General features: G+C 36.3%; 1 protein-coding gene across 4 annotated transcripts in view; it reads left to right on the top strand.

Annotated features, from left to right (window-relative positions):
• NRDC (nardilysin convertase) overlaps window positions 1-23,426 on the top strand; it is a 90,614-nt gene that overhangs the window by 15,408 nt on the left and 51,780 nt on the right. For all 4 annotated transcript variants that reach the window (XM_025420084.3, XM_049094291.1, XM_049094292.1 and 1 more), the window contains exon 2: window positions 21,894-22,206. In XM_025420084.3, coding sequence (XP_025275869.1) covers window positions 21,894-22,206 — 313 coding nt within the window. The remainder of the gene's footprint in view (window positions 1-21,893; window positions 22,207-23,426) is intronic.

A 23,426-nucleotide genomic window follows, 5' to 3' on the forward strand; every position in this document is an offset into this window, starting at 1 on the left:
CACAGCAGTGAAAATGCCACATGAGTCTGTCACAACTACTCAGCTGTGCTATTGTAATGAGAATGCAGCCATAGAAAATATGTAAATGAATGAGTGCAGCTCATTCGTGTTCCAATAAAACTTTATTTATGGAGACTGAAATTTGAATTTTTTGTTTAAAGATTTTATTTATTCATGAGAAACACAGAGAGGAGAGAGAGAGACAGGCAGAGGGAGAAGCAGGCTCTATGCAGGGAGCCTGACATGGGACTCAATCCCAGGTCTCCAGGATCACGCCTTGGGCTGAAGGCAGCGCTAAACTGCTGAGCCACCCGGGCTGCCCTGAAATTTGAATTTTAGAGCACTTTGTGTATCATGAAGTATTCTTTCACTGAATTTTTTTCAAGTGTTTAAAAAAGGCAAAAAATATTTAAAGGGTGTAAGCTATAGTTTCCTAATTCCTGGTATATCTTTTTTCCTATAATGCTAACTCTGTCATAGGTTAAGTTTTCTTATATGTGTAGATATTTTTTCAGGGATCTTTATTAAGTTTCATTTCATTGATTTATTTCATTATATCATGGCCTTAAAAGTTCATATTTTATTTATATGGAGGGTTTGTCAAAAAATCTTCATTTATGTAGACTAAAAAAATAATGATTTCTTACTCTTTCCATTGTATTTGACACAAATCTTAATCTAGTTGATTATGTGGCTAAAAATCAACTAATTTCTTTTTCATTAGCCAGGTCTTTTCTGATAATGAAATTTTATATCTAACTCTTCCCACTTCCCTTTCTCTATTTTAATATATATCTAGGGGCACCTGGGTGCCTCAGTTTGTTGAGCATCTGACTTAGGCTAAGGTCATGATCTCAGGGTCCTGGGGTTGAGGCTGGCGTCATACTCCCTCTTCAGTGGGGAGTCTACTTGTCCCTCTCCCTCTGTCCCTCTCCCTGCTTGTGTTCTCTCTCAAATAAGTAAATAAATCTTAAAATCCCAGTTTTTTGATAAACCAGTATTTACAGTATCCACATGTTGTTTATACTAAGACATGTACTCTACTATAATTACATTTTCTTTCTTGAGTTGTCCTATTTATCCTTCCTTCCTTGTTTGGTTGCTTCCTTCCTTCCTTTCTTAAGATTTTTATTTATTTGAGAAAGAGAGCATGAGCAAGGGGAAGGGCAGAGGGAAAAGCAGACTCCCCGCTGAGCAGGGAGCCCGATGTGGGGCTTGATCCCAGGACCCCCAGGATCACCACATGAGTTGAAGGCAGACCCTTCAGACTGAGCCACCCATTTGGGGAGCAAATTGGGGTGCTTGTAATTGCCTTATTTTAAGAACAGTATTATTAAGGTACAATTCACATACCATATGATGCACTTATATAAAGTGTATGTAACTCAGTAGCTTTTAGTATATTTAGAGTTGTGCATCCATAACCATAATTTTAGAATATCTTTAATATCTAAAGAGGGAATCCCATACTCCTTACCTGTCAGTCTCCCCAGTTCCCCACCTCCACAACCCTAGGCAAACACTCATCTGGTTTCTGTTTCTTATATTTACCTCTTCTGGACATTTTATATAAATGGAATCATAATTTTTCATCTTTAGTGATTGGCTGCTTTCATTTGGCATAATGGTTTCAAGGTTCATCTGTGTTCTACAATGTATCAGTACTTCATTTTTGTTAATGCTGGGTAATATTCCATTATATGAATGTGCCACATTTTATTTATATATTCAATCTTTGGTGGACACGTTTTGACTATTATGAGTAATGTGCAATCAACATACATGTAAAAGCTTTTGTGTGAACTTATTTTTATTTATTTTGGGTATATAAGAAATAGAGATAGACTTGCTGAATCACATGGAAACTAACCATTTGAGGATTTTTCAGACTATTTTCCAAAGTGGCTGTACCATTTTACGTTCCCACTAGCAGTGTAAGAGAATTATATCTTTTCTACATCCTCACCAACATTTATTCCTTTTTTTTGTAGTTTCAAGTTTTTATTTAAATTCCAGTTAACATACAGTGCAATACTAGTTTCATGTGTAGAGTTTAGTGATTTATCACTTAGTTAACAACACCTGGTGCTCATCACAAGTGTCCTCCTTACTACTCATCACCCATTTGACCCATTCCCCTGCCCATGTCCCTTCCAGCAACCCTCAGTTTGTTCTCTGGAGTTTAAAGTCTGTTTCATGGTTTGCCTCTCTCCCCCTCCTCATCTTCATCTCTTTTGTTTCTTAAATTCTACATATGAGTGAAAACGTATGGTATTTGTCTTTCTCTGACTGACTTGTTTCACTTAGCATGAATAATACTCTCTAGCTCAATCCATGACTTTGCAAACGGGAAGATTTCATTTTCTTTATGTCTGAGTAATCTGTTATATATTTATATTTATATATAATATAATAAGCACCTCAGGTGCCCAAGAAGTGCTTTTTAAAAATGTGGTAAACCGGGATGCCTGGGTGTCTCAGTTGGATAGGCATTTGCCTTCGGCTCAGGTCACAATCTCCACATCCTGGGATTGAGCCCTGCGATTGAGCCCTACATTGGGCTTCCTGCTCAGCAGAGGGTTTCTCCCTCTCCTTTTGCCCCTCCCTCTCCAATTGTGCTTGCTCTCTGGCTCTCAGATAAATAAATAATCTGAAAAAATGTGGTAAACCATACACAACAAAATTTACCATTTTAATAATTTTTAAGTGTACTGTTCAGTAGCATTAAGTATGTTCACATTGTTAAGCAGCTGTCTCCAGAACTACTTTTCATCTCAATTTGGAACTCCAAACTCATTAAACAATAACTCCCTATTTCTTCTTCCCTTCCAGTTTTTAGCCACTCTCATTTTACTTTCTTTCAGTGAATATGACTATTCTAGGTAACTATAAGTGAAATCATACACTACTTGTCCTTTGTATGTAGCTTACATCATTTAACATATCTTCAAAATTTATCCATGTTGTAGCATGTGTCAGAATTTCCTTTTTATTTTTATTTTTATTTAAAAAAATTTTTTTTAATTTATTTATGATAGTCACAGAGAGAGAGAGAGAGAGAGGCAGAGACATAGGCAGAGGGAGAAGCAGGCTCCATGCACCAGGAGCCCGATGTGGGATTCGATCCCGGGTCTCCAGGATCGCGCCCTGGGCCAAAGGCAGGCGCCAAACCACTGCGCCACCCAGGGACCCCTCAGAATTTCCTTTTTAAAGCTGAATAATATTCCATTGTATGTATATACCACATTTTGTTTATGCATTCATCTGTTGGTAGATGTTGGGTTGTTTGCAGCTTTTAGCTATTGTGAATAATGCTGCTGTGAACATTGATTTACAAATCCTGTTTGAATCCCTGCTTTAAATTTGCTTGGATATATATCCAGAAGTGGTATTGCTCAACCATTTGAGTTCTCCCAGTATATTAGTATTGCTGTGTAATAATCTACCTCACAATATAAGTGACTCAAAGCAATAATGATTTATTATTTCTTAAAACTCTATGGGATAACTGAGCAGCTTTTTGCCTGGGGTCATTTGTATGACTACATTCATTTGGTGGGTTGGCTGGAGCTAGAGTAAAATGGCTTCAATCACATGTTTGGGGCCTTGGTAAGGACAAGAAAGTGGGCCTTGTCTCTGCACAGAATCTCTCTTTATTCATTCTGGCTGGTATTTACATGACAACTGAATCCCAAGAGAATAAAGGTAGAAGCTGCAAGACATCTTGAGGCCCAGACTCAGGGCTCACATCAATTTCACCACAATGTATAGGACAAAATTGACAAAACTAACCTAGATTCAAGGGGTCAGGAGAAATAGTCTCTTAACTCTTGTGGAAAGATTAGCCAGGTCAATAATTGGGGCCATTATTAAAATGGTCGGTTATACTTATAATCTAATAGCTGTTCTGTAGCCAAGGAACCTTGAGAAATGGGGAGGGACTGCCATTTGGGGAGCAAAATGTGCTTCTGGTGAGTCTTAAATGGGGTGGCGTGGTATTATGTTTTAACAAGTAAAGAGGTGGGATCCCTGGGTGGTGCAGCGGTTTGGCGCCTGCCTTTGGCCCAGGGCGCGATCCTGGAGACCCGGGATCGAATCCCACATCAGGCTCCCGGTGCATGGAGCCTGCTTCTCCCTCTGCCTATGTCTCTGCCTCTCTCTCTCTCTCTGTAACTATCATAAATAAATAAAAATTAAAAAAAAAACAAGTAAAGAGGTATATGTGGGGTTTATTAGCTTGGTTATTTACAGGAACTATATTGTACCATGCGGTTTTTGTTTTTAATTTTCCTGTTTTTTAAAAACAGTTGTATGGTTAGCCGTAAACTAATGCCAATTCAGCAAGAAGGCTTTAGTTGACTCAGGTCATGTCGGCTTTAATTTGTGGGCTGTTACAGCTTCAGAGCTGCAGCTGGCCTAGAATTATAGACAAAGCACTTAAACAGGGATTTGATTTTTTTTTTTAAAGCTTTTTGGGGCATAACAATATTTAATACTTTTTATTGATTTCTTGAGCCAGGCCTGCAGTTTTAAACTGCAAAGATGTCTACAATTCCAGAGTAATTAATGACTAAGGCTACAATGTGCTGTAGAGTAATTAATGACTAAGACTCTATACTTAAATTGTTAATTCCAGATCTAGACAGACAGCGCTAAATCTCTTTAGGTTAAAAGAGGATATTTGGGAGGGCTTACCCTTGTAACTAGGTAGCTTGTCACCCCCTTTCCCATCCCCACCACGTAGTCTCAAGTATTTTTGGATTTAAGGTTCATATATGAACTCTTAACTAGTAATTCAATGACTGAAAGTGGATTTCTTCACAAAAGGTTAGCTTGTTAAGGAACAAATAAATGAGTAGGTTGATAATTCTAGAGAGAATAATAGCATACTCTGGATTCTTGGACATGGTTTGAAAAATCTACTTTAGTCTTCCATGTCAATACAGGAGCAATGGGAGAATGAAACCAAATAAAAGAAAACTAATTGAATAAGCTAGAGGAAGAGAAGCTTTCTTAGAGAAACAGCAACATCTTATATACATACAAATATTTAAGGGGAAGTAATGACAAGTTATGTAATTACAAAGTTAGTCCCCAAATACCTCTTTTGATCTAAAATGATTTAGTACTATCTATGTAGGCCCAGAAATAGCAATTTAAGGCTGGAATCTGTGTGGCTGTTTTTCTCTCTATATAAGAAAATAAGGTCTTGAAGCCAATAGAGTATGCTGTGTTTTAGCAACAGGATATTTGCACATTCATCTATCTGTGGACATTTGGGTGATTTCCAGGTTTTCTCTTATCAAATGTTACTTTAGTGGACACTTGACATATCTTTGTACATGTATATGAATATTTCCATAAGATACCTAGAAACGAAATTACTGAATTAAAGGTATGTAGAGTTTACATTTAAAAAAAAAACAGGGATAGTCATATTTCCCTATAAAAATACTATACCAGTTGAGGTTGTGAGAATATTCTCTCCCCTTGTCGGTATTGGTTAGCATTAATTTTTATTTATTTAGCTAATTTGCTGGATGAAAAATATGTTATTATTTTAATTCAGTTATCGTGATTTCTAGTGAGTTTCAGCATCATTTATTGGCTGTCTTGTATTTCTTGAAATGTTTGTATATCTTTTTAAAACTCATTTTCATTTGTTTTGTTTCTTTGCTCATTAACGTGAAAGAACTTTTTGTATATTGTTAATCTCTTCTCTCAGTACAGGCATACCTTACCTTATTGTGCTTTGCTTTATTGCACATCACAGCTACTGCATATTCTTTTTTTTACAAGTTGAAGGTTTGTGGCAACCATGTGTCAAGGAAGTCTATCAGCACCACTTTCTAGCAGCATTTGCTCACTTTGTATCCCTGTGCCCCATTTTGGTAATTCTCACAATATTTCAGACTTTTTCCATTATTACTATATTGTTATACTATAATGTAACATGTTAGATTAGTATCAGTTATTATTATATTATTATATCAGTTATCTTTGATATTACTATTGTAATTGTTTTGGGATGCCAAAAGTACGGCCACATAAGATGGCAAGCTTAGTTGATAAATTTAGTGTATATTCTGATTAGTCCAGTGACTGGCCATTCCCCTGTCTCTTTCCTCCATTTGGGCTTACCTGTTCCCTGATATATAACGATACTGAAATTAGGCCAATTAATAACTCTATAGTTACCTTTAAGTGTATAAGTTAAAGGAAGAACCCTGTGTGTCTCACTTTAAATCAAAAGCTGGAAAAAATTTAGCTTAGTGAGGAAGGCATGTTGAAAGCTGAGATAGACTGAAAACTAGACCTCTTCAGCCAGTTAGCCAAGTTGTGAATGCAATTAGAAGTGCTACTTCAGTGAATACACAAATGATAAGGAGGATGAGAGAGCAAAACAGGTTGATATGGAGAAAGTTGAGTGGTCTGGATAGAACATTATTTCCTTTAAAAAAGGCTAATCCAGAACAAGGCCCCTAACTCTCTTCAGTTTTATAAAGGCTGGGAGAGGTGAAGCTGCAGAAGAAAATTTTGAAGCTATCAGAGGTTGGTTTATGAGATTTGAAGAAAGAGTTGTCTCCGTAAAATGAAAGCGCAAGATGCAGGGGGCGCCAGGTGGCTCATTTGGTTAAGTGTCTGCCTTTGGCTCAGGTCATGCTTTCAGCCAGGGTCCTGGGACAGAACCCTTTGTTGGGCTCTCTGTTCAGCCGGGAGTCTGCTTCTCCTTCTACCCCTCCTCCCTGCTTGTGCTCTCTCTTTTGCTCGCTCTCTCAAATCCATCCATCCATCCATCCATCCATCCATCCATATATACAAATCCATAAATACACCTTAAAAAAATTGCAGGGTGAAGCAGCAAGATGTAGAAGCTGCAGCAAATTATCCAGAAGATCTAGTTTAGATAATTAAAGAAGGTGGCTACACTGAACAGCAGTTTTTCAGTATAAATGAAACAGCCTTCTATTGGAAGAAGATGTTCTCTAGGACTTTGATAGCTATAGAGGAGTAATCATTGCGTGGCTTCAAAGGACAGGCGGACTCATGCTAGGACCTAATGGCAGCTGGTGACTCTAAATTGAAGCCAGTTCTCAGTTACCATTCTGAAAATCCTAAGGCCCTTTAGAATTATGCTTAATCTACTCTGCCTCTGTTCTATAAATGGAACAACAAAGCCTGGATGATAGCACATCTATTTACAATGTGGCTTATTGAATATTTAAACCCACTGTTGAGACTTACCACGTGGAAAAAAAAGATTGCTTTTAAAATCTTAGTACTCATTGGCAATGCACTTGGTCATCCAAGAGCTCTAATGGAGATGTACAGTGAGATGAATGTTGTTTTCATGCCTGCTAACACAGCATCCATTCTGCAGCCCATGTATCAAGGAATAATTTTGACTTGTAAGCTTTATTTAACAAATAGATTTTATAAGGCTATAACTGCCACAGATAGTGTGATTCCTCTGATGGATCTGGGCAATATAAATTGGGCAAGTACTGGGCAAAGTAAATTGAAAACCTTCTGGAAAGGATTCACCACTCTAAGATGTTGTTGAGAATATTGGTGATGCATGGGAATAGGTCAAACTACCTGCAAATATATGAGCAGGAGTTTGGAAGAAGTTGATTCCAACTCTCATGGATGACTTTTAAGGGGCTTAAGGTTTCTGTGGGGGAAATAACTGTAGATGGGGTGGAAAGAGGAAGAGAACTAGAAGTGGAGCCTGAAGGTGTGACTGCATTGCTGCAAAACTTAATAAAACTTGAATGAATGAGGATGAACAAAGAAAGTGGTTTCTTGAGATAGACTGTATTCCTGCTGAAGATGCTATGAAGACTGTTCAAAGGACAACAAAGGATTTAGAATATTATATAAACTTAGTTGGTAAGGCAGTGGCAGGGTTTGAGAAGATTACCTCTAATCTTTAGAGAAATTCTACTGTGGATAAAATGCTTTCAAACAGCATCACATGCTACAGAGAGATCATTTTTGAAAGGAAGAGTTAATTGATGCAGAGGCAACTTCACTGTTGTCTTATTTTAAGAAATTGCCACAGTTAACCCATCCTTCAGCAACCACTACCATGATCAGTCAGCAGCCATGAACATTGAAGCAAGACCTTCCACCAGCCAAAAGATTACAACTCACTAAAGCTTGGGTGATGATAAGCATTTTTTAGCAATAAAGTACTTTTAAACTAGGGTATGTACTTTTTTTTTTAAACAGGTTTTTTTTCATCTTTTTTTTAAAGATTTTATTTATTGATTCATGAGAGAGAGAGAGAGGCAGAGACACAGGAGAGAGAGAGAGAGAGAGAGAGGCAGAGACACAGGCAGAGGGAGAAGCAGGCTCCATACAGGGAGCCTGACGTGGGACTCGATCCTGGGTCTCCAGGATCAGGCCCTGGGCTGAAGGTGGTGCTAAATTGCTGAGCCACCGGGGCTGCCTTTTAAACAGGTTTTTATTTTTTTTTTAAAGATTGTATTTATTTATTCACAAGAGACACACACACAGAGAGAGAGAGAGAGAGAGAGAGACAGGCAGAGAGAGAAGCAGGCTCCATGCAGGGAGCCCGATGTGGGACTCGATCCTGGGTCTCCAGGATCACACCCTGGGCCGAAGGCGGTGCTAAACCGCTGAGCCATCGGGGCTGCCCATGTACTTTTTTTTTTTTTAAAGATATAATGCTATTGCACACTTAGCAGATGGCAGTATAGCGGAAACAAACCAAAAAATTCATTTGACTCGCTTTATTATAATATTTGTTTTCTTTTTTCTTTTTTTTTTTTTTTTAAAGATTTTATTTATTTATTCATGATAGTCACAGAGAGAGAGAGAGGCAGAGACACAGGCAGAGGGAGAAGCAGGCTCCATGCAGGGAGCCCGACGCGGGATTTGATCCCGGGTCTCCAGGATCGCGCCCAGGGCCAAAGGCAGGCACCAAACTGCTGTGCCACCCAGGGATCCCAATATTTGTTTTCTTGTAGCAGTCTGGACCTGAACCTGCAGTATCTCTGAGATATGCCTGTATACAGTTTGCCCTTTGATTTTGTTTATGATGCTTTGTTTTAGAAAAAAATAAAATTACAATATAGTGAAACCTTTCCAGTTTTTTTTTTCCTTTATAAACTGGATTTTGTGTCTCCTTGAACACAGATTTTTCTTCACCCCAATATTATAACAGATTTCCTCTTAATTACTTAAATACTTTAAGAACATTTTTCCCTTTTAGCTCTATAATCTCTCAAATTTATACGTGTTCAGTGTAAAGAGGTAATATTTTTTTTTACCCTCAAATGAATTGCCTGTTGTTTCAGCATCATTTATGAATTGTAGCAAATGGTGCTGCAACAGTGTTGTAAACGCTGCTGTTTCTAGAATGTCCTTTCGTTGATCTATGTTCCTGTATCAGTATACTGTTTGATTTCAGTTGATTTAAAAATTTATATTTTTATAATTGGTAAGGCCATTCCACCTCATAATTTCCCTTTTTCAAATGTTCTTGCCATTTATGTGTTCTTGTCCCCGTGAATTTTAGAATAAGTTTGTATGGTATGATCCACAAAAAACTTTTTTTTTTTAATTGCCTTGAATTTAGAGATTTATTTGGGGGAGGAATTTGTATCTTTTTAATATTGACTGTTCCCATTCAGTAGCATGGTATGGCTAGTCAGGTCTTCTGTTTTCTTCTGCAGTTTTCTAGTTTTCCTATTGACTGTTGAATAGTAGTAACAAGAATGGGTTCTAGTGCCGTGCTGCTTGGGTCAGTCTCTGTGAAGCTTGGGCAAATGAAAAACCCTTTTTGTGCTTTAGGTTCCTCATCCATAAAATGGGAGTCTTAAATAACTCATTAGGGTTATTGTGAGGATGCAGTGGTTAAAATGTGTAAGTTAACACATTTAACATGTTAGCTAATGTTATTAAGTATATATTTAGGTATTTTATAGTTTCTGTTTTTGTGAATAGGGTCTTATATTTAAATCTCATTTTAATTGGTTTGGTAGATAGGAAAGATCATGATTTTTTTTGTTCATGGTTCTTATTTGAATAGTTTACTCTGAACTCTGTTTAGTACTAATATTTTTTTTTCTAAATTCTCATATTCTCTAGGTAATCATATAATCTGCAGTGTAATTTTTTAGCTTTCAGTATTTTTGCCTTTTTTAAAAAAAAGTTTGTTTCACAGAGAGAGAAAGAAAGAGCGAGCACGCACGCATGAGCAGGGTGAGGGGGGCAGAGGGAAAAGCAGACTCCCCCTGAGCAGGGAGCCCAATGCGGGATTTGATCCCAGAACTCCAGGATCATGACCTGAGTCGAAGGCAGACACTGCCACCCAGGCGCCCTGCCTTACTTTTTATATTTTGGTCATTTTTCATTGAGTAGGACTTCTAATATAATGTGGAATAGAAGTAATGATAAAGAACATTTTTGTGTGTGTGACTCTTTTTTTTTTTAATAAGATTTTATTTATTCATGAGAGACGCAGAGAGAGAGGCAGAGACACAAGCAGAGGGAGAAGCAGACTCCACGTGGAGAGCCTGATGCGAGACTCGATCCCAGAACCCCAAGATCATGCCCTGAGCTGAGGGCAGACACTCAACCCCTGAGTCACTCAGGCTTCCTTCCCATGACTCTTTAAATGGATTTGATGTTGATTTATAAAAGTTAACCCTCTATAAAGCTAAGGGCTTTGTATGTATGTTTGTAATTTGTTAACTAGTAGGTTTGGGATTTTCATTAAATTATTTTTATTATACAAATAATAAGTGAACATTTTTATTACAAAAGATTGAGAAAACTTGATGGGATGAGCAACTGGGTGTTATACGATATGTTGGCAAATTGAATTTAAATAAAATTTTAAAAAAATGGTTGAAAAAGTACAGAAATTATGGAGTATAGAGAAATTATGAAGCATAGAATTTTGTATGCTGCTCTTTTATTCCCCTTTCTTTATATATAACTTAAATTTGGTTTCTGTCCTTTTAATTCTTTTGTGATACTTTTATATACATTTTTTTAAAAGATTTTTTTTGTTTATTCATGAGAGACACACACACAGAGGGGCAGACACATAGGCAGAGGGAGAAGCAGGCTCCATGCAGGGAGTCCAATATGGGACTCGATCTGGGGACTCCAGGATCACGCCCTGAGTCGAAGGCAGACACATAACCTCTGAGCCACCCAGGTGTTCCCTTTTATATACATTTAATGTGTACATGTGTACACATACTTTTCTTTAGTTTTATAAAACTAGGTGTTAGATTTTCATTTAGCAAATATTGAGTCCTATCTTGTATCAGGCATTAACCTCCTTTTGTTCATTCAACAAATGTTTCTTAAATATTTCCTAAGTGCCAGACAGTGTCTTTGGTGCTGTGGTATAGCTGTGAAGAAAAAGAATAGCTTTGCCCTGAGAGCTGAAATAAGGTACAGTCAAAGAAAGAGAGAAGGAAGAAGGAGCCCAGTGTTGATAAATGCTGTGAAAAAAGTTAAAGCAGGGTAAAAGAGGATAGAGATTGGGGTGCTATTTTATTTTTTTATTTTATTATTTTAAAAAGATTTACTTTAAAGAGAGTGCACATGCAAGCTGGGGGAGGAGCAGAGGAAGAGAGAGAGAGAGAGAACCTCAAGGAAACTCTGTGCTGAGCATGGAGCCCCACAGAGTTCAATCTCACAATCATGACCTGAGCCAAAAGCAAGAGTCACCTGAGCCATCTAGCCACCCTGTGTCTTCTAATAATTTCTAAACATTTCCAATCTGCTAGCAGTGTCCTTTTCTATTATCTAAGTCTGTCATGATTTTATTCTCAAACAAAACTAAAACAAAATATAGCCACAATTTTTTTTTTGTTATTTACATGCGATTTTTTAAAAAATTTTTATTTATTTATGATAGTCAGAGAGAGAGAGAGAGGCAGAGACACAGGCAGAGGGAGAAGCAGGCTCCATGCACCGGGAGCCCGATGTGGGATTCGATCCCGGGTCTCCAGGATCGCGCCCTGGGCCAAAGGCAGGTGCCAAACCGCTGCGCCACCCAGGGATCCCTACATGAGATTTTTGATACACAAGTAGATAAATCCATTTGTTCAATCTTTCATCTTAAGCCAGAGGGTCCTTTCCCTGTCTTTCTTTGCATATTATTCTTCCCAGTTTCTGCTAGACATTTTTTTTTCTTTTTTTGTTGAGTAAGTTTGGCACGTAACACTGTGTAAGTTTAAGGTATACAGCATACACTTTGATATATTTATATATCATAATATGATTGCTGATGTAGTGATGTTTATCACATTACATAATTATAGTACAATATTTTCTATATTATCTGTATATATATATATACACACACACACACCATTCTATTTTCCTTTTTATAGATTTAACTTATTTAGATACCACATATAAATGATATCTTACAGTACTTGTTTTTCTCTGACTTATCTCACTTAGCATAATGTGCTCAAGGTCTATCCATTTTGTCCTTTCTCATGGCTAAATAATATTCCTTTGTGTATATGGGCCACATCTGCTTTATCCATTCATTCATTGATGGGCATTTGGGTTGTTTCCATATCTTGGCTATTGTGATTAATACTGCCGTAAGCATATGAGTGCATGTATCTTGTCGAATTCCTGTTTTCATTTTCTTTGGGTATATATTCAGAGGTGGAAATGCTGGATCATATGGTAGATCTATTTTTAATTTTTTGAGGAATTTCCACATTGTTTTTCATAGTAGTTGGACCAATTTACATACCTACCAGCAATGTGTAAGGGATTTCTTTTCATCACATTCTTGCCATCAGCTGTTGTCTTTTGTCTTCTTGAGATGATAGCTGTTCTAACAGGTATGAGGTAGTATCTTATTGTGGTTTTGATTTGTATTTCCCAGATAACTGTGACGTTGAGCATCTTTTTCATGTCTGTTGGCCATTTTGATGTTCTTTTTGGAAAAGTGTCTATTTAGTTCTCATTTTTTAATTGAATTGTTTTTGTTATTAAGTTGACCTTGTTATTTATATATTTTGGATATTAACTCCTTTTTTTTTGATATTAACTCCTAATTCAGTATATGGTTGGATAAAAATTTTCTCCTGTTCTGTAGGTTGTCTTTTCATATTGTTTCTTGGGCTGTACAGATGCTTTTGGGTTTGATGTAGCACTATTTGTTTTTTGGTTTTGTTGTTTGTGCTTTTGACATTGTGTTAGAAAAATCATTGCCAAGCCCGGTATTTTTTTTTTCCATGTCTGCAGCTGGCCACTTTATTCTAATGTTGCTTCTTTTTTTAAAAATTTTTAAAATTTTTTATTGGAGTTCAATTTGCCAACATATAGCTTAACACCCAGTGCTCATCACATCAAGTGCCAAGCCCAGTATTGATGAGTTTCTTCCCAACATTTTTTTCTAGGAATTTTATGGTATCAGGTCTACATTTAAGTCTTCAATCCATTTCAGTTTTTGTGAGTGGTGTGAGATAAGGATCCAGTTTCACTGCTCTGCATGTGTTTCTCTGGTTTTTACAGCACCATTTGTTGAAGAGAATATCCTTTCTCCATTGGGTATTCTTAGCTTTATTGAATATTGATTGACCATATATCCAGGGATTTATATATCCAGGGATTTAATTCTGGGCTCTTTATTCTGTTCTACTGGTTGATGTGTCTTATTTTTGTGCCAGTGTCATACTGTTTTTTATTAGTATAGCTTTATAGTATAGTTTGAAATCCAGAAGTGTAATAATACCTCTGGCTTTATTGTTTTTTTTCTCACAGTTTCTTTGGCTATTCAAAATCTTTTGTGGTTCCACACAACTTTTAGGATTGTTTCTTCTATTTCTGTGAAGAATGCCTCTGATATTTTGATATTCAATGATTGCATTGAATCTGTAGGGTAGCATGGCCATTTTGATAATATTAATTCTTCTCACTCATGAACATGGGATGTCTTTCCATTGACCTCTTTTTAAGTTTCTTTTAGCAAAGTATTATTTTCATTGTACAGATCTTTCACTTCCTTGCATAAATTTATTCTTAAATATTTCATAGTTTTTGATGCTACTGTAAATGAGATAGTTTTGTTTTTCAAATGCTTTATCATTACTATAAAGGAATGCAATTGGTTTGTTGATTCATAGTTTATCTGCCAGTTTACTGAAATGTTGATTAATTCCAATAGTTTTTGGATTGATTCTTTGAGATTTTCTCTCAGATCATATCATCAGCAGATAATGGTAATTTTTAATTCTTCTTTTCTGATTTGAGTGCCTTTTATATCTTTGTCTTGCCTAATTGCTTGAGGTAGGGCTTTAGTACTATTTGAATAGAAGTAGTAAGAGTGGACATCATTGTCTTGTTTCTGATCTTAGAGAAAACACTTAAAATTTTTCTTCATTTAGTATACAGGCATACTTCATTTTATTGTGCTTCACAGATACTGCATTTTTTTCAAATAGAGCGTTTATGGCAACCCTGTGTCAAGCAAATCTGTTGGTACCATTTTTCCAACAGCATTCACTCACTCCATGTCTCTCTATCCCATTTTGATAATTCTCACAATGTTTCAATTTTTTTTATTTGTTATGTGGTCTGTGATCAGTGATTATGATTTGCTGAAAGCTCAGATGGTGATTAGCATTTTTTAGCAATAAAATATCCTTAATTAAAGTATGTCCTTTAAAAAAAAAAGTATGTACTTTTTAAAGACAATGGTGTTTGCATACTTAATAGAATAGTATAAATATAACTTTTATATGCATTGGAAAACAAATTCATATGAATCGCTTTATTGTGATATTTGCTTTATTGTGGTGATCTGGGGCCAACATACAGTATTTCAGAGGTATGCTTGTAATATTAACTGTGGGTTTGTCACATAGAGCCTTTATTATGTTTGGGATATGTTCCTTCTATGCCCAGTCTGTTAAGGGTTTTTATCATGAAAGGATGTATTATGTCAAATGCTTTTTTGGCATGTATGGAGATGATCATTTGATTTTTACCTTTTATTTTATTTTATTTTATTTTATTTTATTTTATTTTATTTTATTTTATTTTATTTTATTTTATTTTTTAAGATTTTATTTATTTATTCATGAGAGACAGACAGAGAGAGAGGGGCAGAGACACAGTCAGAGGGAGAAGCAGGCTCCATGCAGGGAGCCCAACGTGGGACTCTATCCTGGGACCTCGGGGTCACGCTCTGGGCCAAAGGTGGCGCTAAACTGCTGAGCCACCCGGCTGCCCTATCTTTCATTTTGTTGATGTGATGTTTTACATTTATTGGTTTGCATGTATTGAATCTTCTTTGCATCCCAGAGATAGTTCCCACTTAGTTATAGTGTATAATCCTTTTAATGTATTCTTCACTTGGTTTGGTAATATTTTGATTTTTGCATCTGTGTTCATTAGGGATATTGGCTTATAGTTTTCTTGTGATATCATTGTAATGCTGGGTTTGTAGAATGGTTTGGAAGTGTTCCCTCCTCCTTGATATGTTAAAAGAATTTGAGGAAGATTTGAGATGTTAATTCTTCCTTAAATATTTGGTAGAATTCCCTAATGATGATATTTGGTCCTAAATTTTTCTGTGGTGGGAGTTTTTTGGTTGCTGATTCAGTCTCTTTGTTATTGGTTTATTCCGATTTTCTATTTCTTCTTGATTCAGTTTTTTTTTTAAGTTTTTTTTTTAATGTTATTTATTTATTCATGAGAGACACAGAGGGAAAGGTAGAGATAGGCAGAGAGAGAAACGGGCCCCATGCAGGGAGCCTGATGTGGGACTCAATCCTGGGACTCCAGAATCATGCCCTGGGCAGAAGGCAGACACTCAACCACTGTACCACCCAGGTGTCCCAGATTCAGTTTTGATAGGTCGTGTGTTCCTGAAATGTATCCATTTCTTCTAGCTTAGGTAATTTGTTGGTATTTCATTTGTTTCTCCTAGGATCTTTATTATTTCCTTCCTTCTGATAATTTAGGGCTTAATTTGTACTTTTCTGATGTCTTGAGGTACAAAGTTAAGTTATTTGAAATATTTCTAATTTTTAAAAATATTTTATTTATTTATTTGACAGAGACAGTGAGTATGAGTAGGGAGGGGCAGAGGGAGAGGGAGAAGCAGACTCCTTGCTGAGCAGGGAGCCTATGTGGGGCTCTATCCCAGGACCCTGAGACATGACTTGAGCCGAAGGCAGATGCTTAACTGACTAAGCCATTCAGGTGCTCCTCTGATTTCTTAATATATGTGTTTGTTGCTATAAGTTGTCCTCTCAGAAATGCTTTTGGATGTCCCACAATATTTGGTATGTTGTATTTCCATTTTCATTTGTATTGGGATATTTTTTCTCTTTTGATTTTTTTCTTTGACTTAATTGGTTAGATGTGTCTTTTTTAGTTTCCACATATTTATAGATCTTCTCACTTTCCTTTTAGTTTCATACCATTGCAGTCAGAGAAGATACTTGGTATGATTTCAATGTTAAATTTGCTGAGACTTGTTTTGTAGCCTATTATGATGTAAGCTGGAGACTGTTCTATGTGCACTTGAGAGGAATGTATTTTGCTGCTGTTGAATGGAATGTTTCATATGTCTATTAAGTACATTTGTTCTTAAGTGTGGTTCAATCCCAATGTTTCCTTGTTGATTTTCTTTCTGGACAATCTACCCATTGCTGATATAATTATTGTTTATTTTTCCCTTAAGATTTGTTATTATTTGCTTAATATATTTTGTTGCTTGGGTGTTGGGAACACACATTTATGATTGTTATATGTATCTATCTTGATGAGCTGATACCTTTATCATTATATAATGACTGTCTTTATTTTGAAGTCTATTTTGTCTGATCAAAGTATGGCTAGGTCTACCTTCTTTTGATTCCACTTCAAATACATGTGGGTTTCGTTTTCGTTTTGGTTTTTTTAAACTATGTGTGTCTTTAGAGCTGAATGAAATGAGTCTCCTGTAGGCAGCATATAGTTGGGTCTTGCTTTTTTATTCATTCAGCCACTCTTTGCCTTTTGATTGATGAGTTTAATCCATTACCTTTGGGGGGGGGTTATTGATATGTAAGGATTTATTACTGCCATCTTGTTTTTTGCCATCTGGTTATTTTGTTGTCTCCATTGTTTCTTTTTCCTTCTATTTCTGTCTACTTTTGTAAGTTGGTGGTTTTCCATGGTGATTTGTTTAGTCTCTCCTTTTTTTTTTGTTTCTGTCTCTGCTCTAGATTTTTGCTTTGTGGTTATCATGAGGATTACATAAAACATTTCATAGATATAGGGCAGGAGGAGCAGCAGTGGTCAGGCAGCCCAGCTTTGAGAAAGTTCTCTGTCCCTGTGGCTGCAGGCACCTAGCACACACCTGCCTCACTCACCCTGATGCTCAAGAATAAGGTCAGCTCCACTGAGAGGGTGGCAAAGAAAGAGCGCAAGAGGAGGTCAGTGAGGCTGTCAGCTAAACCTGCTCCTGCAAAAGTAGGAATGAAACCCAAAAGAGGCAGCAGGAAAGGATAAATCTTCAGACAAAAAAGTGCAGACAAAGGGGAAAAAAAGGCTGAAGTGGCTAAGAAATGAAAAGACTACTTGCAGAAAATGGAGAAACTAAAAATGAGAGTTCAACCTTGGATGAAGCAGGAGAAAAAGAAGCCAAGTCAGATTGATATCATATACCATGTCTTATCAGTGTTCCCTGTCTCCTTTCTTGTACAATCCAGGGGAATATATTTTTTAAAGATTTATTTTATCTATTTGAGGGAGAGAGAAAGAGAGAGAACATAGGTACATGCAAGTCAGGGGGGAGGGGTGCACTCTAACATCTCGGTTGTAGTAGTCCAGTTTTTTCTAGTAACTTTGTTAATGTGCTATGCAATATTAAAAATTTGAGTATGTAGTATATATGATATTAAATTGTGAATTAATGGGACTTAATGTAACAGCATATCAACATTTGAAGATATTGGTGCTTGATATACTATTTAAGAAAATTTGCCTCCAAATTTTAAGCTAGAAGGTCACTGGAATAACTTGGAAAAGAATCACAACTGCATGATTTTTTTAGATTTTTGGTATGTACATTAAGAATTGTACAAATTGAAATGTCTGTACTGATCCTCAGACAACCAATAAAAACTCAATTATGAAAAAAAATTTCATAAATAAAATAGTTCTTTTTCTTCTGATACCAATTTATCTTCATTTGTCGATAAAGGTTCCATCATTTTACGTTTTTTTTTTTTTTATATTTTTGGTATCGCAAATTATTTCTTTTTATGCTGTGGTTTTGTTACTAAGTTGTAATAGCTGTAGTTATTTTAATGCTCTTTTCCTTTAATTTTTATAATTAAGAGTTTAATATTTTTTTAAAAAAATATTTATTTGAGAGAGAGAGTGCATGTGTGTGCATAAGCGAGAGAACATGAGTGGGAGAGAGGCAGAGGGAGAAGCAGACTCCCAGCTGGAGAGACATGAGACTCTATCCTAGGACTCTGGGATCATGACCTGAGAGCCAAGGTAGATGTTTACCAGCTGAGCCACCCACATTCCCCAGAATTTAATATATTCAAAAAAAAGAATTGCAGTTTTCTTTGTATTACCTTAATCATAGTTTAGTGTACTTATGTCTTTTCATTCAGCTTGAAGAGCTCCTTTTAGCATTTCTTGTTAAGTAAGGTCTAATGGTGGTAAACTCCCTTAGTTTTTTGTCTGGGAAGGCCTTTATTTCTCTTTTGTAATTTTTTTTTTTAAGATTTATTTATTTATGATAGACATAGAGAGAGAGAGAGAGGCAGAGACACAGGAGGAGGGAGAAGCAGGCTCCATGCCGGGAGCCCGACGTGGGACTCGATCCCGGAACTCCAGGATCGCACCCCAGGCCAAAGGCAAGCGCTAAGCCGCTGAGCCACCAGGGATCCCCTCTCTCATATTTGAAGGATAACTTGGTCAGAGTATCCTTGGCTGACAGTTTTTATCTTTCAACATTTTGAATATGTCATTCCACTTTCTTGGTCTGTAGGTTTTCTGCTGAGAAATTTGCTGATAGCCTAATATGAGTTCCTTTGTAGGTTACTATCTTTTCCCTAGCTACTTCAAAACATTTTTTTTAATCATTGATTTTTGGCAGTTTTATTATTTCTTTTAAAATTCTTTTAAAAAGATTTTATTTTTAATTAATCTCTAAACCAGATGTGCTGCTTGAATTTATAATCCCAAGATCAAAGAAGTTTGACCTGAGTCAAATGAAAGAATCGGAAGCTCAACTGACTGAGCCAGCTAGGCGCCCCTTAACAGTTTTAGTATAATGTGTTTTGAAGAAGGTCTTTTTGCACTGAGATAATAAGGTGTTCTGTTGGCTTTGTGGACTTGTGTATCCAGTTCCTTTTCCAGGTTTAGGAAGTTGTCAGCTATTATTTTGTTAAATAAACTCAATGCCACCTACATTCTCTCCTCTTTTTCTGGAATGCCCATTATTCTTATGTTGGCTTTCCTAATGAATTTTAATAATTTTCATTGGGTTTCCTCACTTTTAAAAAATCTTAATTTTCTCTTCTTTTTCACCAGAATCATTTCTAGATTCCTATCTTCCAGCTTGTTAATTCTCTTTTCCACCTATCTGCTCAATTTCTAGTACATTCTCAATGCACTCTTTATCCCTCTCATTTATTAATTTCTTCAGCTCTGGAATTTCTATTTTTTAGATTTTTATTTTTTTTAGAATTTCAGTATCTTTGGTAAAGTACTCTTTATGTTCATTCATTTTCTTTCTGAGATCATTGTATTGCCTGGAGTTTTTTGTAGCTTGTTGAATTTCTTCATAATATTTTGAATTCTTACCAGTTAAGGTTGCAATATTCCATGTCTTTGGGTTCAGTTGCTAGAAAATTGTCATTTCCTTTTTGTGATTTTTGATGGTGTTTGATGAAAAGTGCCTTTGCTGCAGCATTTTATAGCAAACACCTTTCTTACATAAGCAAGGTTTTGTTTACTTTGATTTTAATAGTTCAACAGGTTGGTAAATTAGGAGCTTTCTTTTTGTTTTCCAGAAGGTGGTACTATAGTACACCAGAGTTGATTTATTGCTAAGGTTGGAAGTAGATGATTTAGAAAAAGGGAAGGAAGGAAGGAAAGGAGAGAGGACGGAAGGAAGGAAAGAAAGAAGGAAGCAAGCAAGCAGAGTTGGGAGGAAGGGGTATACTTGGCTTTTGAGGCTTTGGGTGTGTCCAGAGCCTGGTAGGAGGATCCTCCAGTTGGGGTACCCAGAGGTCTTTGGATGTGGTCCCCCTTTCCTGGGGACACACAACAGGAGATGTTTTCTTTACATTCTGGTTGTTTGATTACTTCCCTTTCTTTTCCCTCCCTACAGTCATTACTGTTACTCCTCAGAGCAATGGGTCCTTCCAGCTGCAGAATTCCACAGCTGGGTAGACCTCAACCCACTGCTTTGCCCCTCTACCTCTTGTGCCCAAAACATTGTGCTGTTCTGCTGCTGGACCTGCTGACACTGGCTCCCACAGCCTCTCCATGGCCCAATCTACCCACTTTGTTTGTTTGTTTGTTTTAAAGATTTTATTTATTTATTCATGAGACACACACACACACACACACACAGACAGACAGAGAGAGAGAGAGAGAGAGAGGCAGAGACACAGGCAGAGGGAGAAGCAGGCTCCATGCAGGGAGCCCGACGTGGGACTGGATCCCGGGTCTCCAGGATCACGCCCTGGGCTGAAGGTGGCACTAAACCACTGAGCCACCGGGTTGCCCAATCTATCCACTTTGAATTACATGGATGGATGTTGCAGTTTCCTGGTTTGCTATTTAGGGCCATTTTTGTTGTTGGTTGTTGTTGTTTTAGTTATGAAAGTCTGATTAGTTGTAAATGAAAGGGGAGAGAAAAAAGGAACCACTCACTGAGCCATAGTATTTAATGTCATTTCCAAAGGTTTTTCATCTTCAGGGCTTAATTGTACCTTCCTTTAAAGGCTTCTCTTATTGCTTCCTTCTTTCTAACATTCCATGTTTAGCTCTATCATTCCAGATTGTACTGGCTTAATTGCATCATATTTTACTAGATGGTGAAATGTGGTTTTACGAACTTTACTCTTAATGTAGCATGGTACCTGATACATTAAAGGCTGTTAAGTAAATGCTATTGAATAACACATGAAAGAATAAGTATAAGCAGAAGAATTTAATAGTAGGCACTCAGTTATCAAACTGGCATAGCAGTTTTACTAATAGGATAGTCATTTTCCTGCTAGGCTACCAGTCTGTGTGGGATTTAGTTTTAATTTTCTTAGAGTTGTAACCACTTTTTTTTAATCATAAAAGCAGCTCTGGAAACTGATAAAAATATCAAATACATTGTACAAAACGGAAGCAACAGAGATAAAAAATATCAAATACATTGTACAAAACGGAAGCAACTCAATACATGAGATTTTGCTTTACTATTTAAGCTGGCCTGACTGCCCTGTGCATTGAGTGATAGTTTCTGGTGTTTCTGTTAAGTCCTGTGGTATGGTAAAATATTTATTAAGGACTTATAAATTAAAAAAATAGTAGGAGAAGCCAAGTTGTGGGTTTGTTGGTTTCACTCCTTTGAGATTCGGTTTTTGAATAGGTAAATGTATTTTCGTAGTTCAGAATTCAAAGATAAAGTGAAATGTCTCTTTTCTCTTTAGCTACTCAGGAACTGTTAAGTGTCTGAGATTCCCCTCTGCAGAAACACCCGATTTTATTAATATAAACATAGTGTTGGGTGTGTATGTATGTGTATATATACTTGTTTTTTGTTTTTTTTATTCTGGTAAGATGATCATTTGTGTTGGTGTGTGTAATGAATAGCTGACTCAAAATGCTTTGTGATTTTTTTTTTTCTTTTTTAGCTACATCAAATTACGGAATGGCTTGCAGGCACTTTTGATTTCAGACCTAAGTAATATGGAAGGTAAAACAGGAGATGCAACAGATGATGAAGAAGAAGAGGAAGAGGAAGAAGAGGAAGATGATGATGATGACGATGATGAAGATGAAGATTCTGGAGCTGAGATAGAAGATGATGATGAAGAGGGTTTTGATGAGGAGGAGGAGTTTGATGATGATGATGAACATGATGATGATGATCTTGATACTGAGGATAATGAATTGGAAGAATTAGAAGAGAGGGCAGAAGCTAGAAAGAAAACCACTGAAAAACAGGTGTGAATCATGTCTGTTACTATGTCTTATTCTAATTTGGGAATTCTTTGGGATAAGTCCTAAATTCATGTTTTATTTCTTAGTGTCAAAAAGGAAAGTGTATATTTATCTTTTAATTCTATTTATTTTGTATAAAATACATTTTAAAAACATTTTCCTTTGATTATAAAAATAGAAAAGCTCATGATAGAAATGAATGGAAAATTTAAAAAATATAAAAACCACTCATAACTCTTAGAAGTAATCACTGGTAATGTTTGAGGATATGTGTAATTCTTAGTATGGAGTAGAGGGAGAGAGTATATTATCTTTGGAGAGACTGGAAAAAGAAAAGAGCAAGGTAATGTAGAGTCCTCACCTGGGCCTGTGGTTCTAAGAGTCCCTCATAGGTAATTTCTGTTTAGTAATTTCATGTGTTTTATTTCTTTTTATGGAAAAGCACCAAATAATTTGGAAGAATTGGAATTTACAAAACTGTTTATGAAAATACATACAGTTGACTATCGAACAATGTGGGGTTTAGGGGTATCAACTTCCTATGCAGTTGAAAATCTTTATATAACTTTTGACTCCCCTAAATTTAACTACTAATAGCTTACTCTTCACTGGAAGACTTACTGATAAATAGTTGATTAAATATATTTTATATATTATGTAGTGCATTTTTATAGTAAAGTGAGCTAAAGAAAACATTATGAAGAAAATCATAAGGAAGAGAAAATACATTTACAATATTGTATTTATCAAGAAACATCCAAGTTAAGTGGACCTTGGCAGTTCAAACTTGTGTTGTTTGAGGGTCAAGTTAATAACAATAAGTAAATATATCAGTAGGGCTCGATAAGGAGAATTTTTCTCTCTGGATATCTTTTAAAGAATACCTCCATTTTACAGTAGGGAGTACCTATATTAGAGGATAATATTTTGGAGATATAGGGGAATCGATCAGCAAATGTTTGTTAGAACTAGTTTCTTGAATATTGATAATACATTCAACATCATATAGTCAACATACAAATGAAATAAGGTTCATATTATTAAGACTAAAATCTAGATGTCAAACATACCACAAGGTGGTTAATATGAAGGATGCCTGTTTTAGGGTAACATGATAGGACAAGTGGTTTTAGTTGGAAAACTTTAGGAATAAAAACCAAAATACTGGAAAAAAAAATGTATATGTGTGTGCCACTTGATACTCTCTATCAGGGTCTGAATAA

This window comes from Canis lupus, chromosome 15, assembly GCF_003254725.2.
Source record: "Canis lupus dingo isolate Sandy chromosome 15, ASM325472v2, whole genome shotgun sequence".
NCBI lineage: Eukaryota > Metazoa > Chordata > Mammalia > Carnivora > Canidae > Canis > Canis lupus.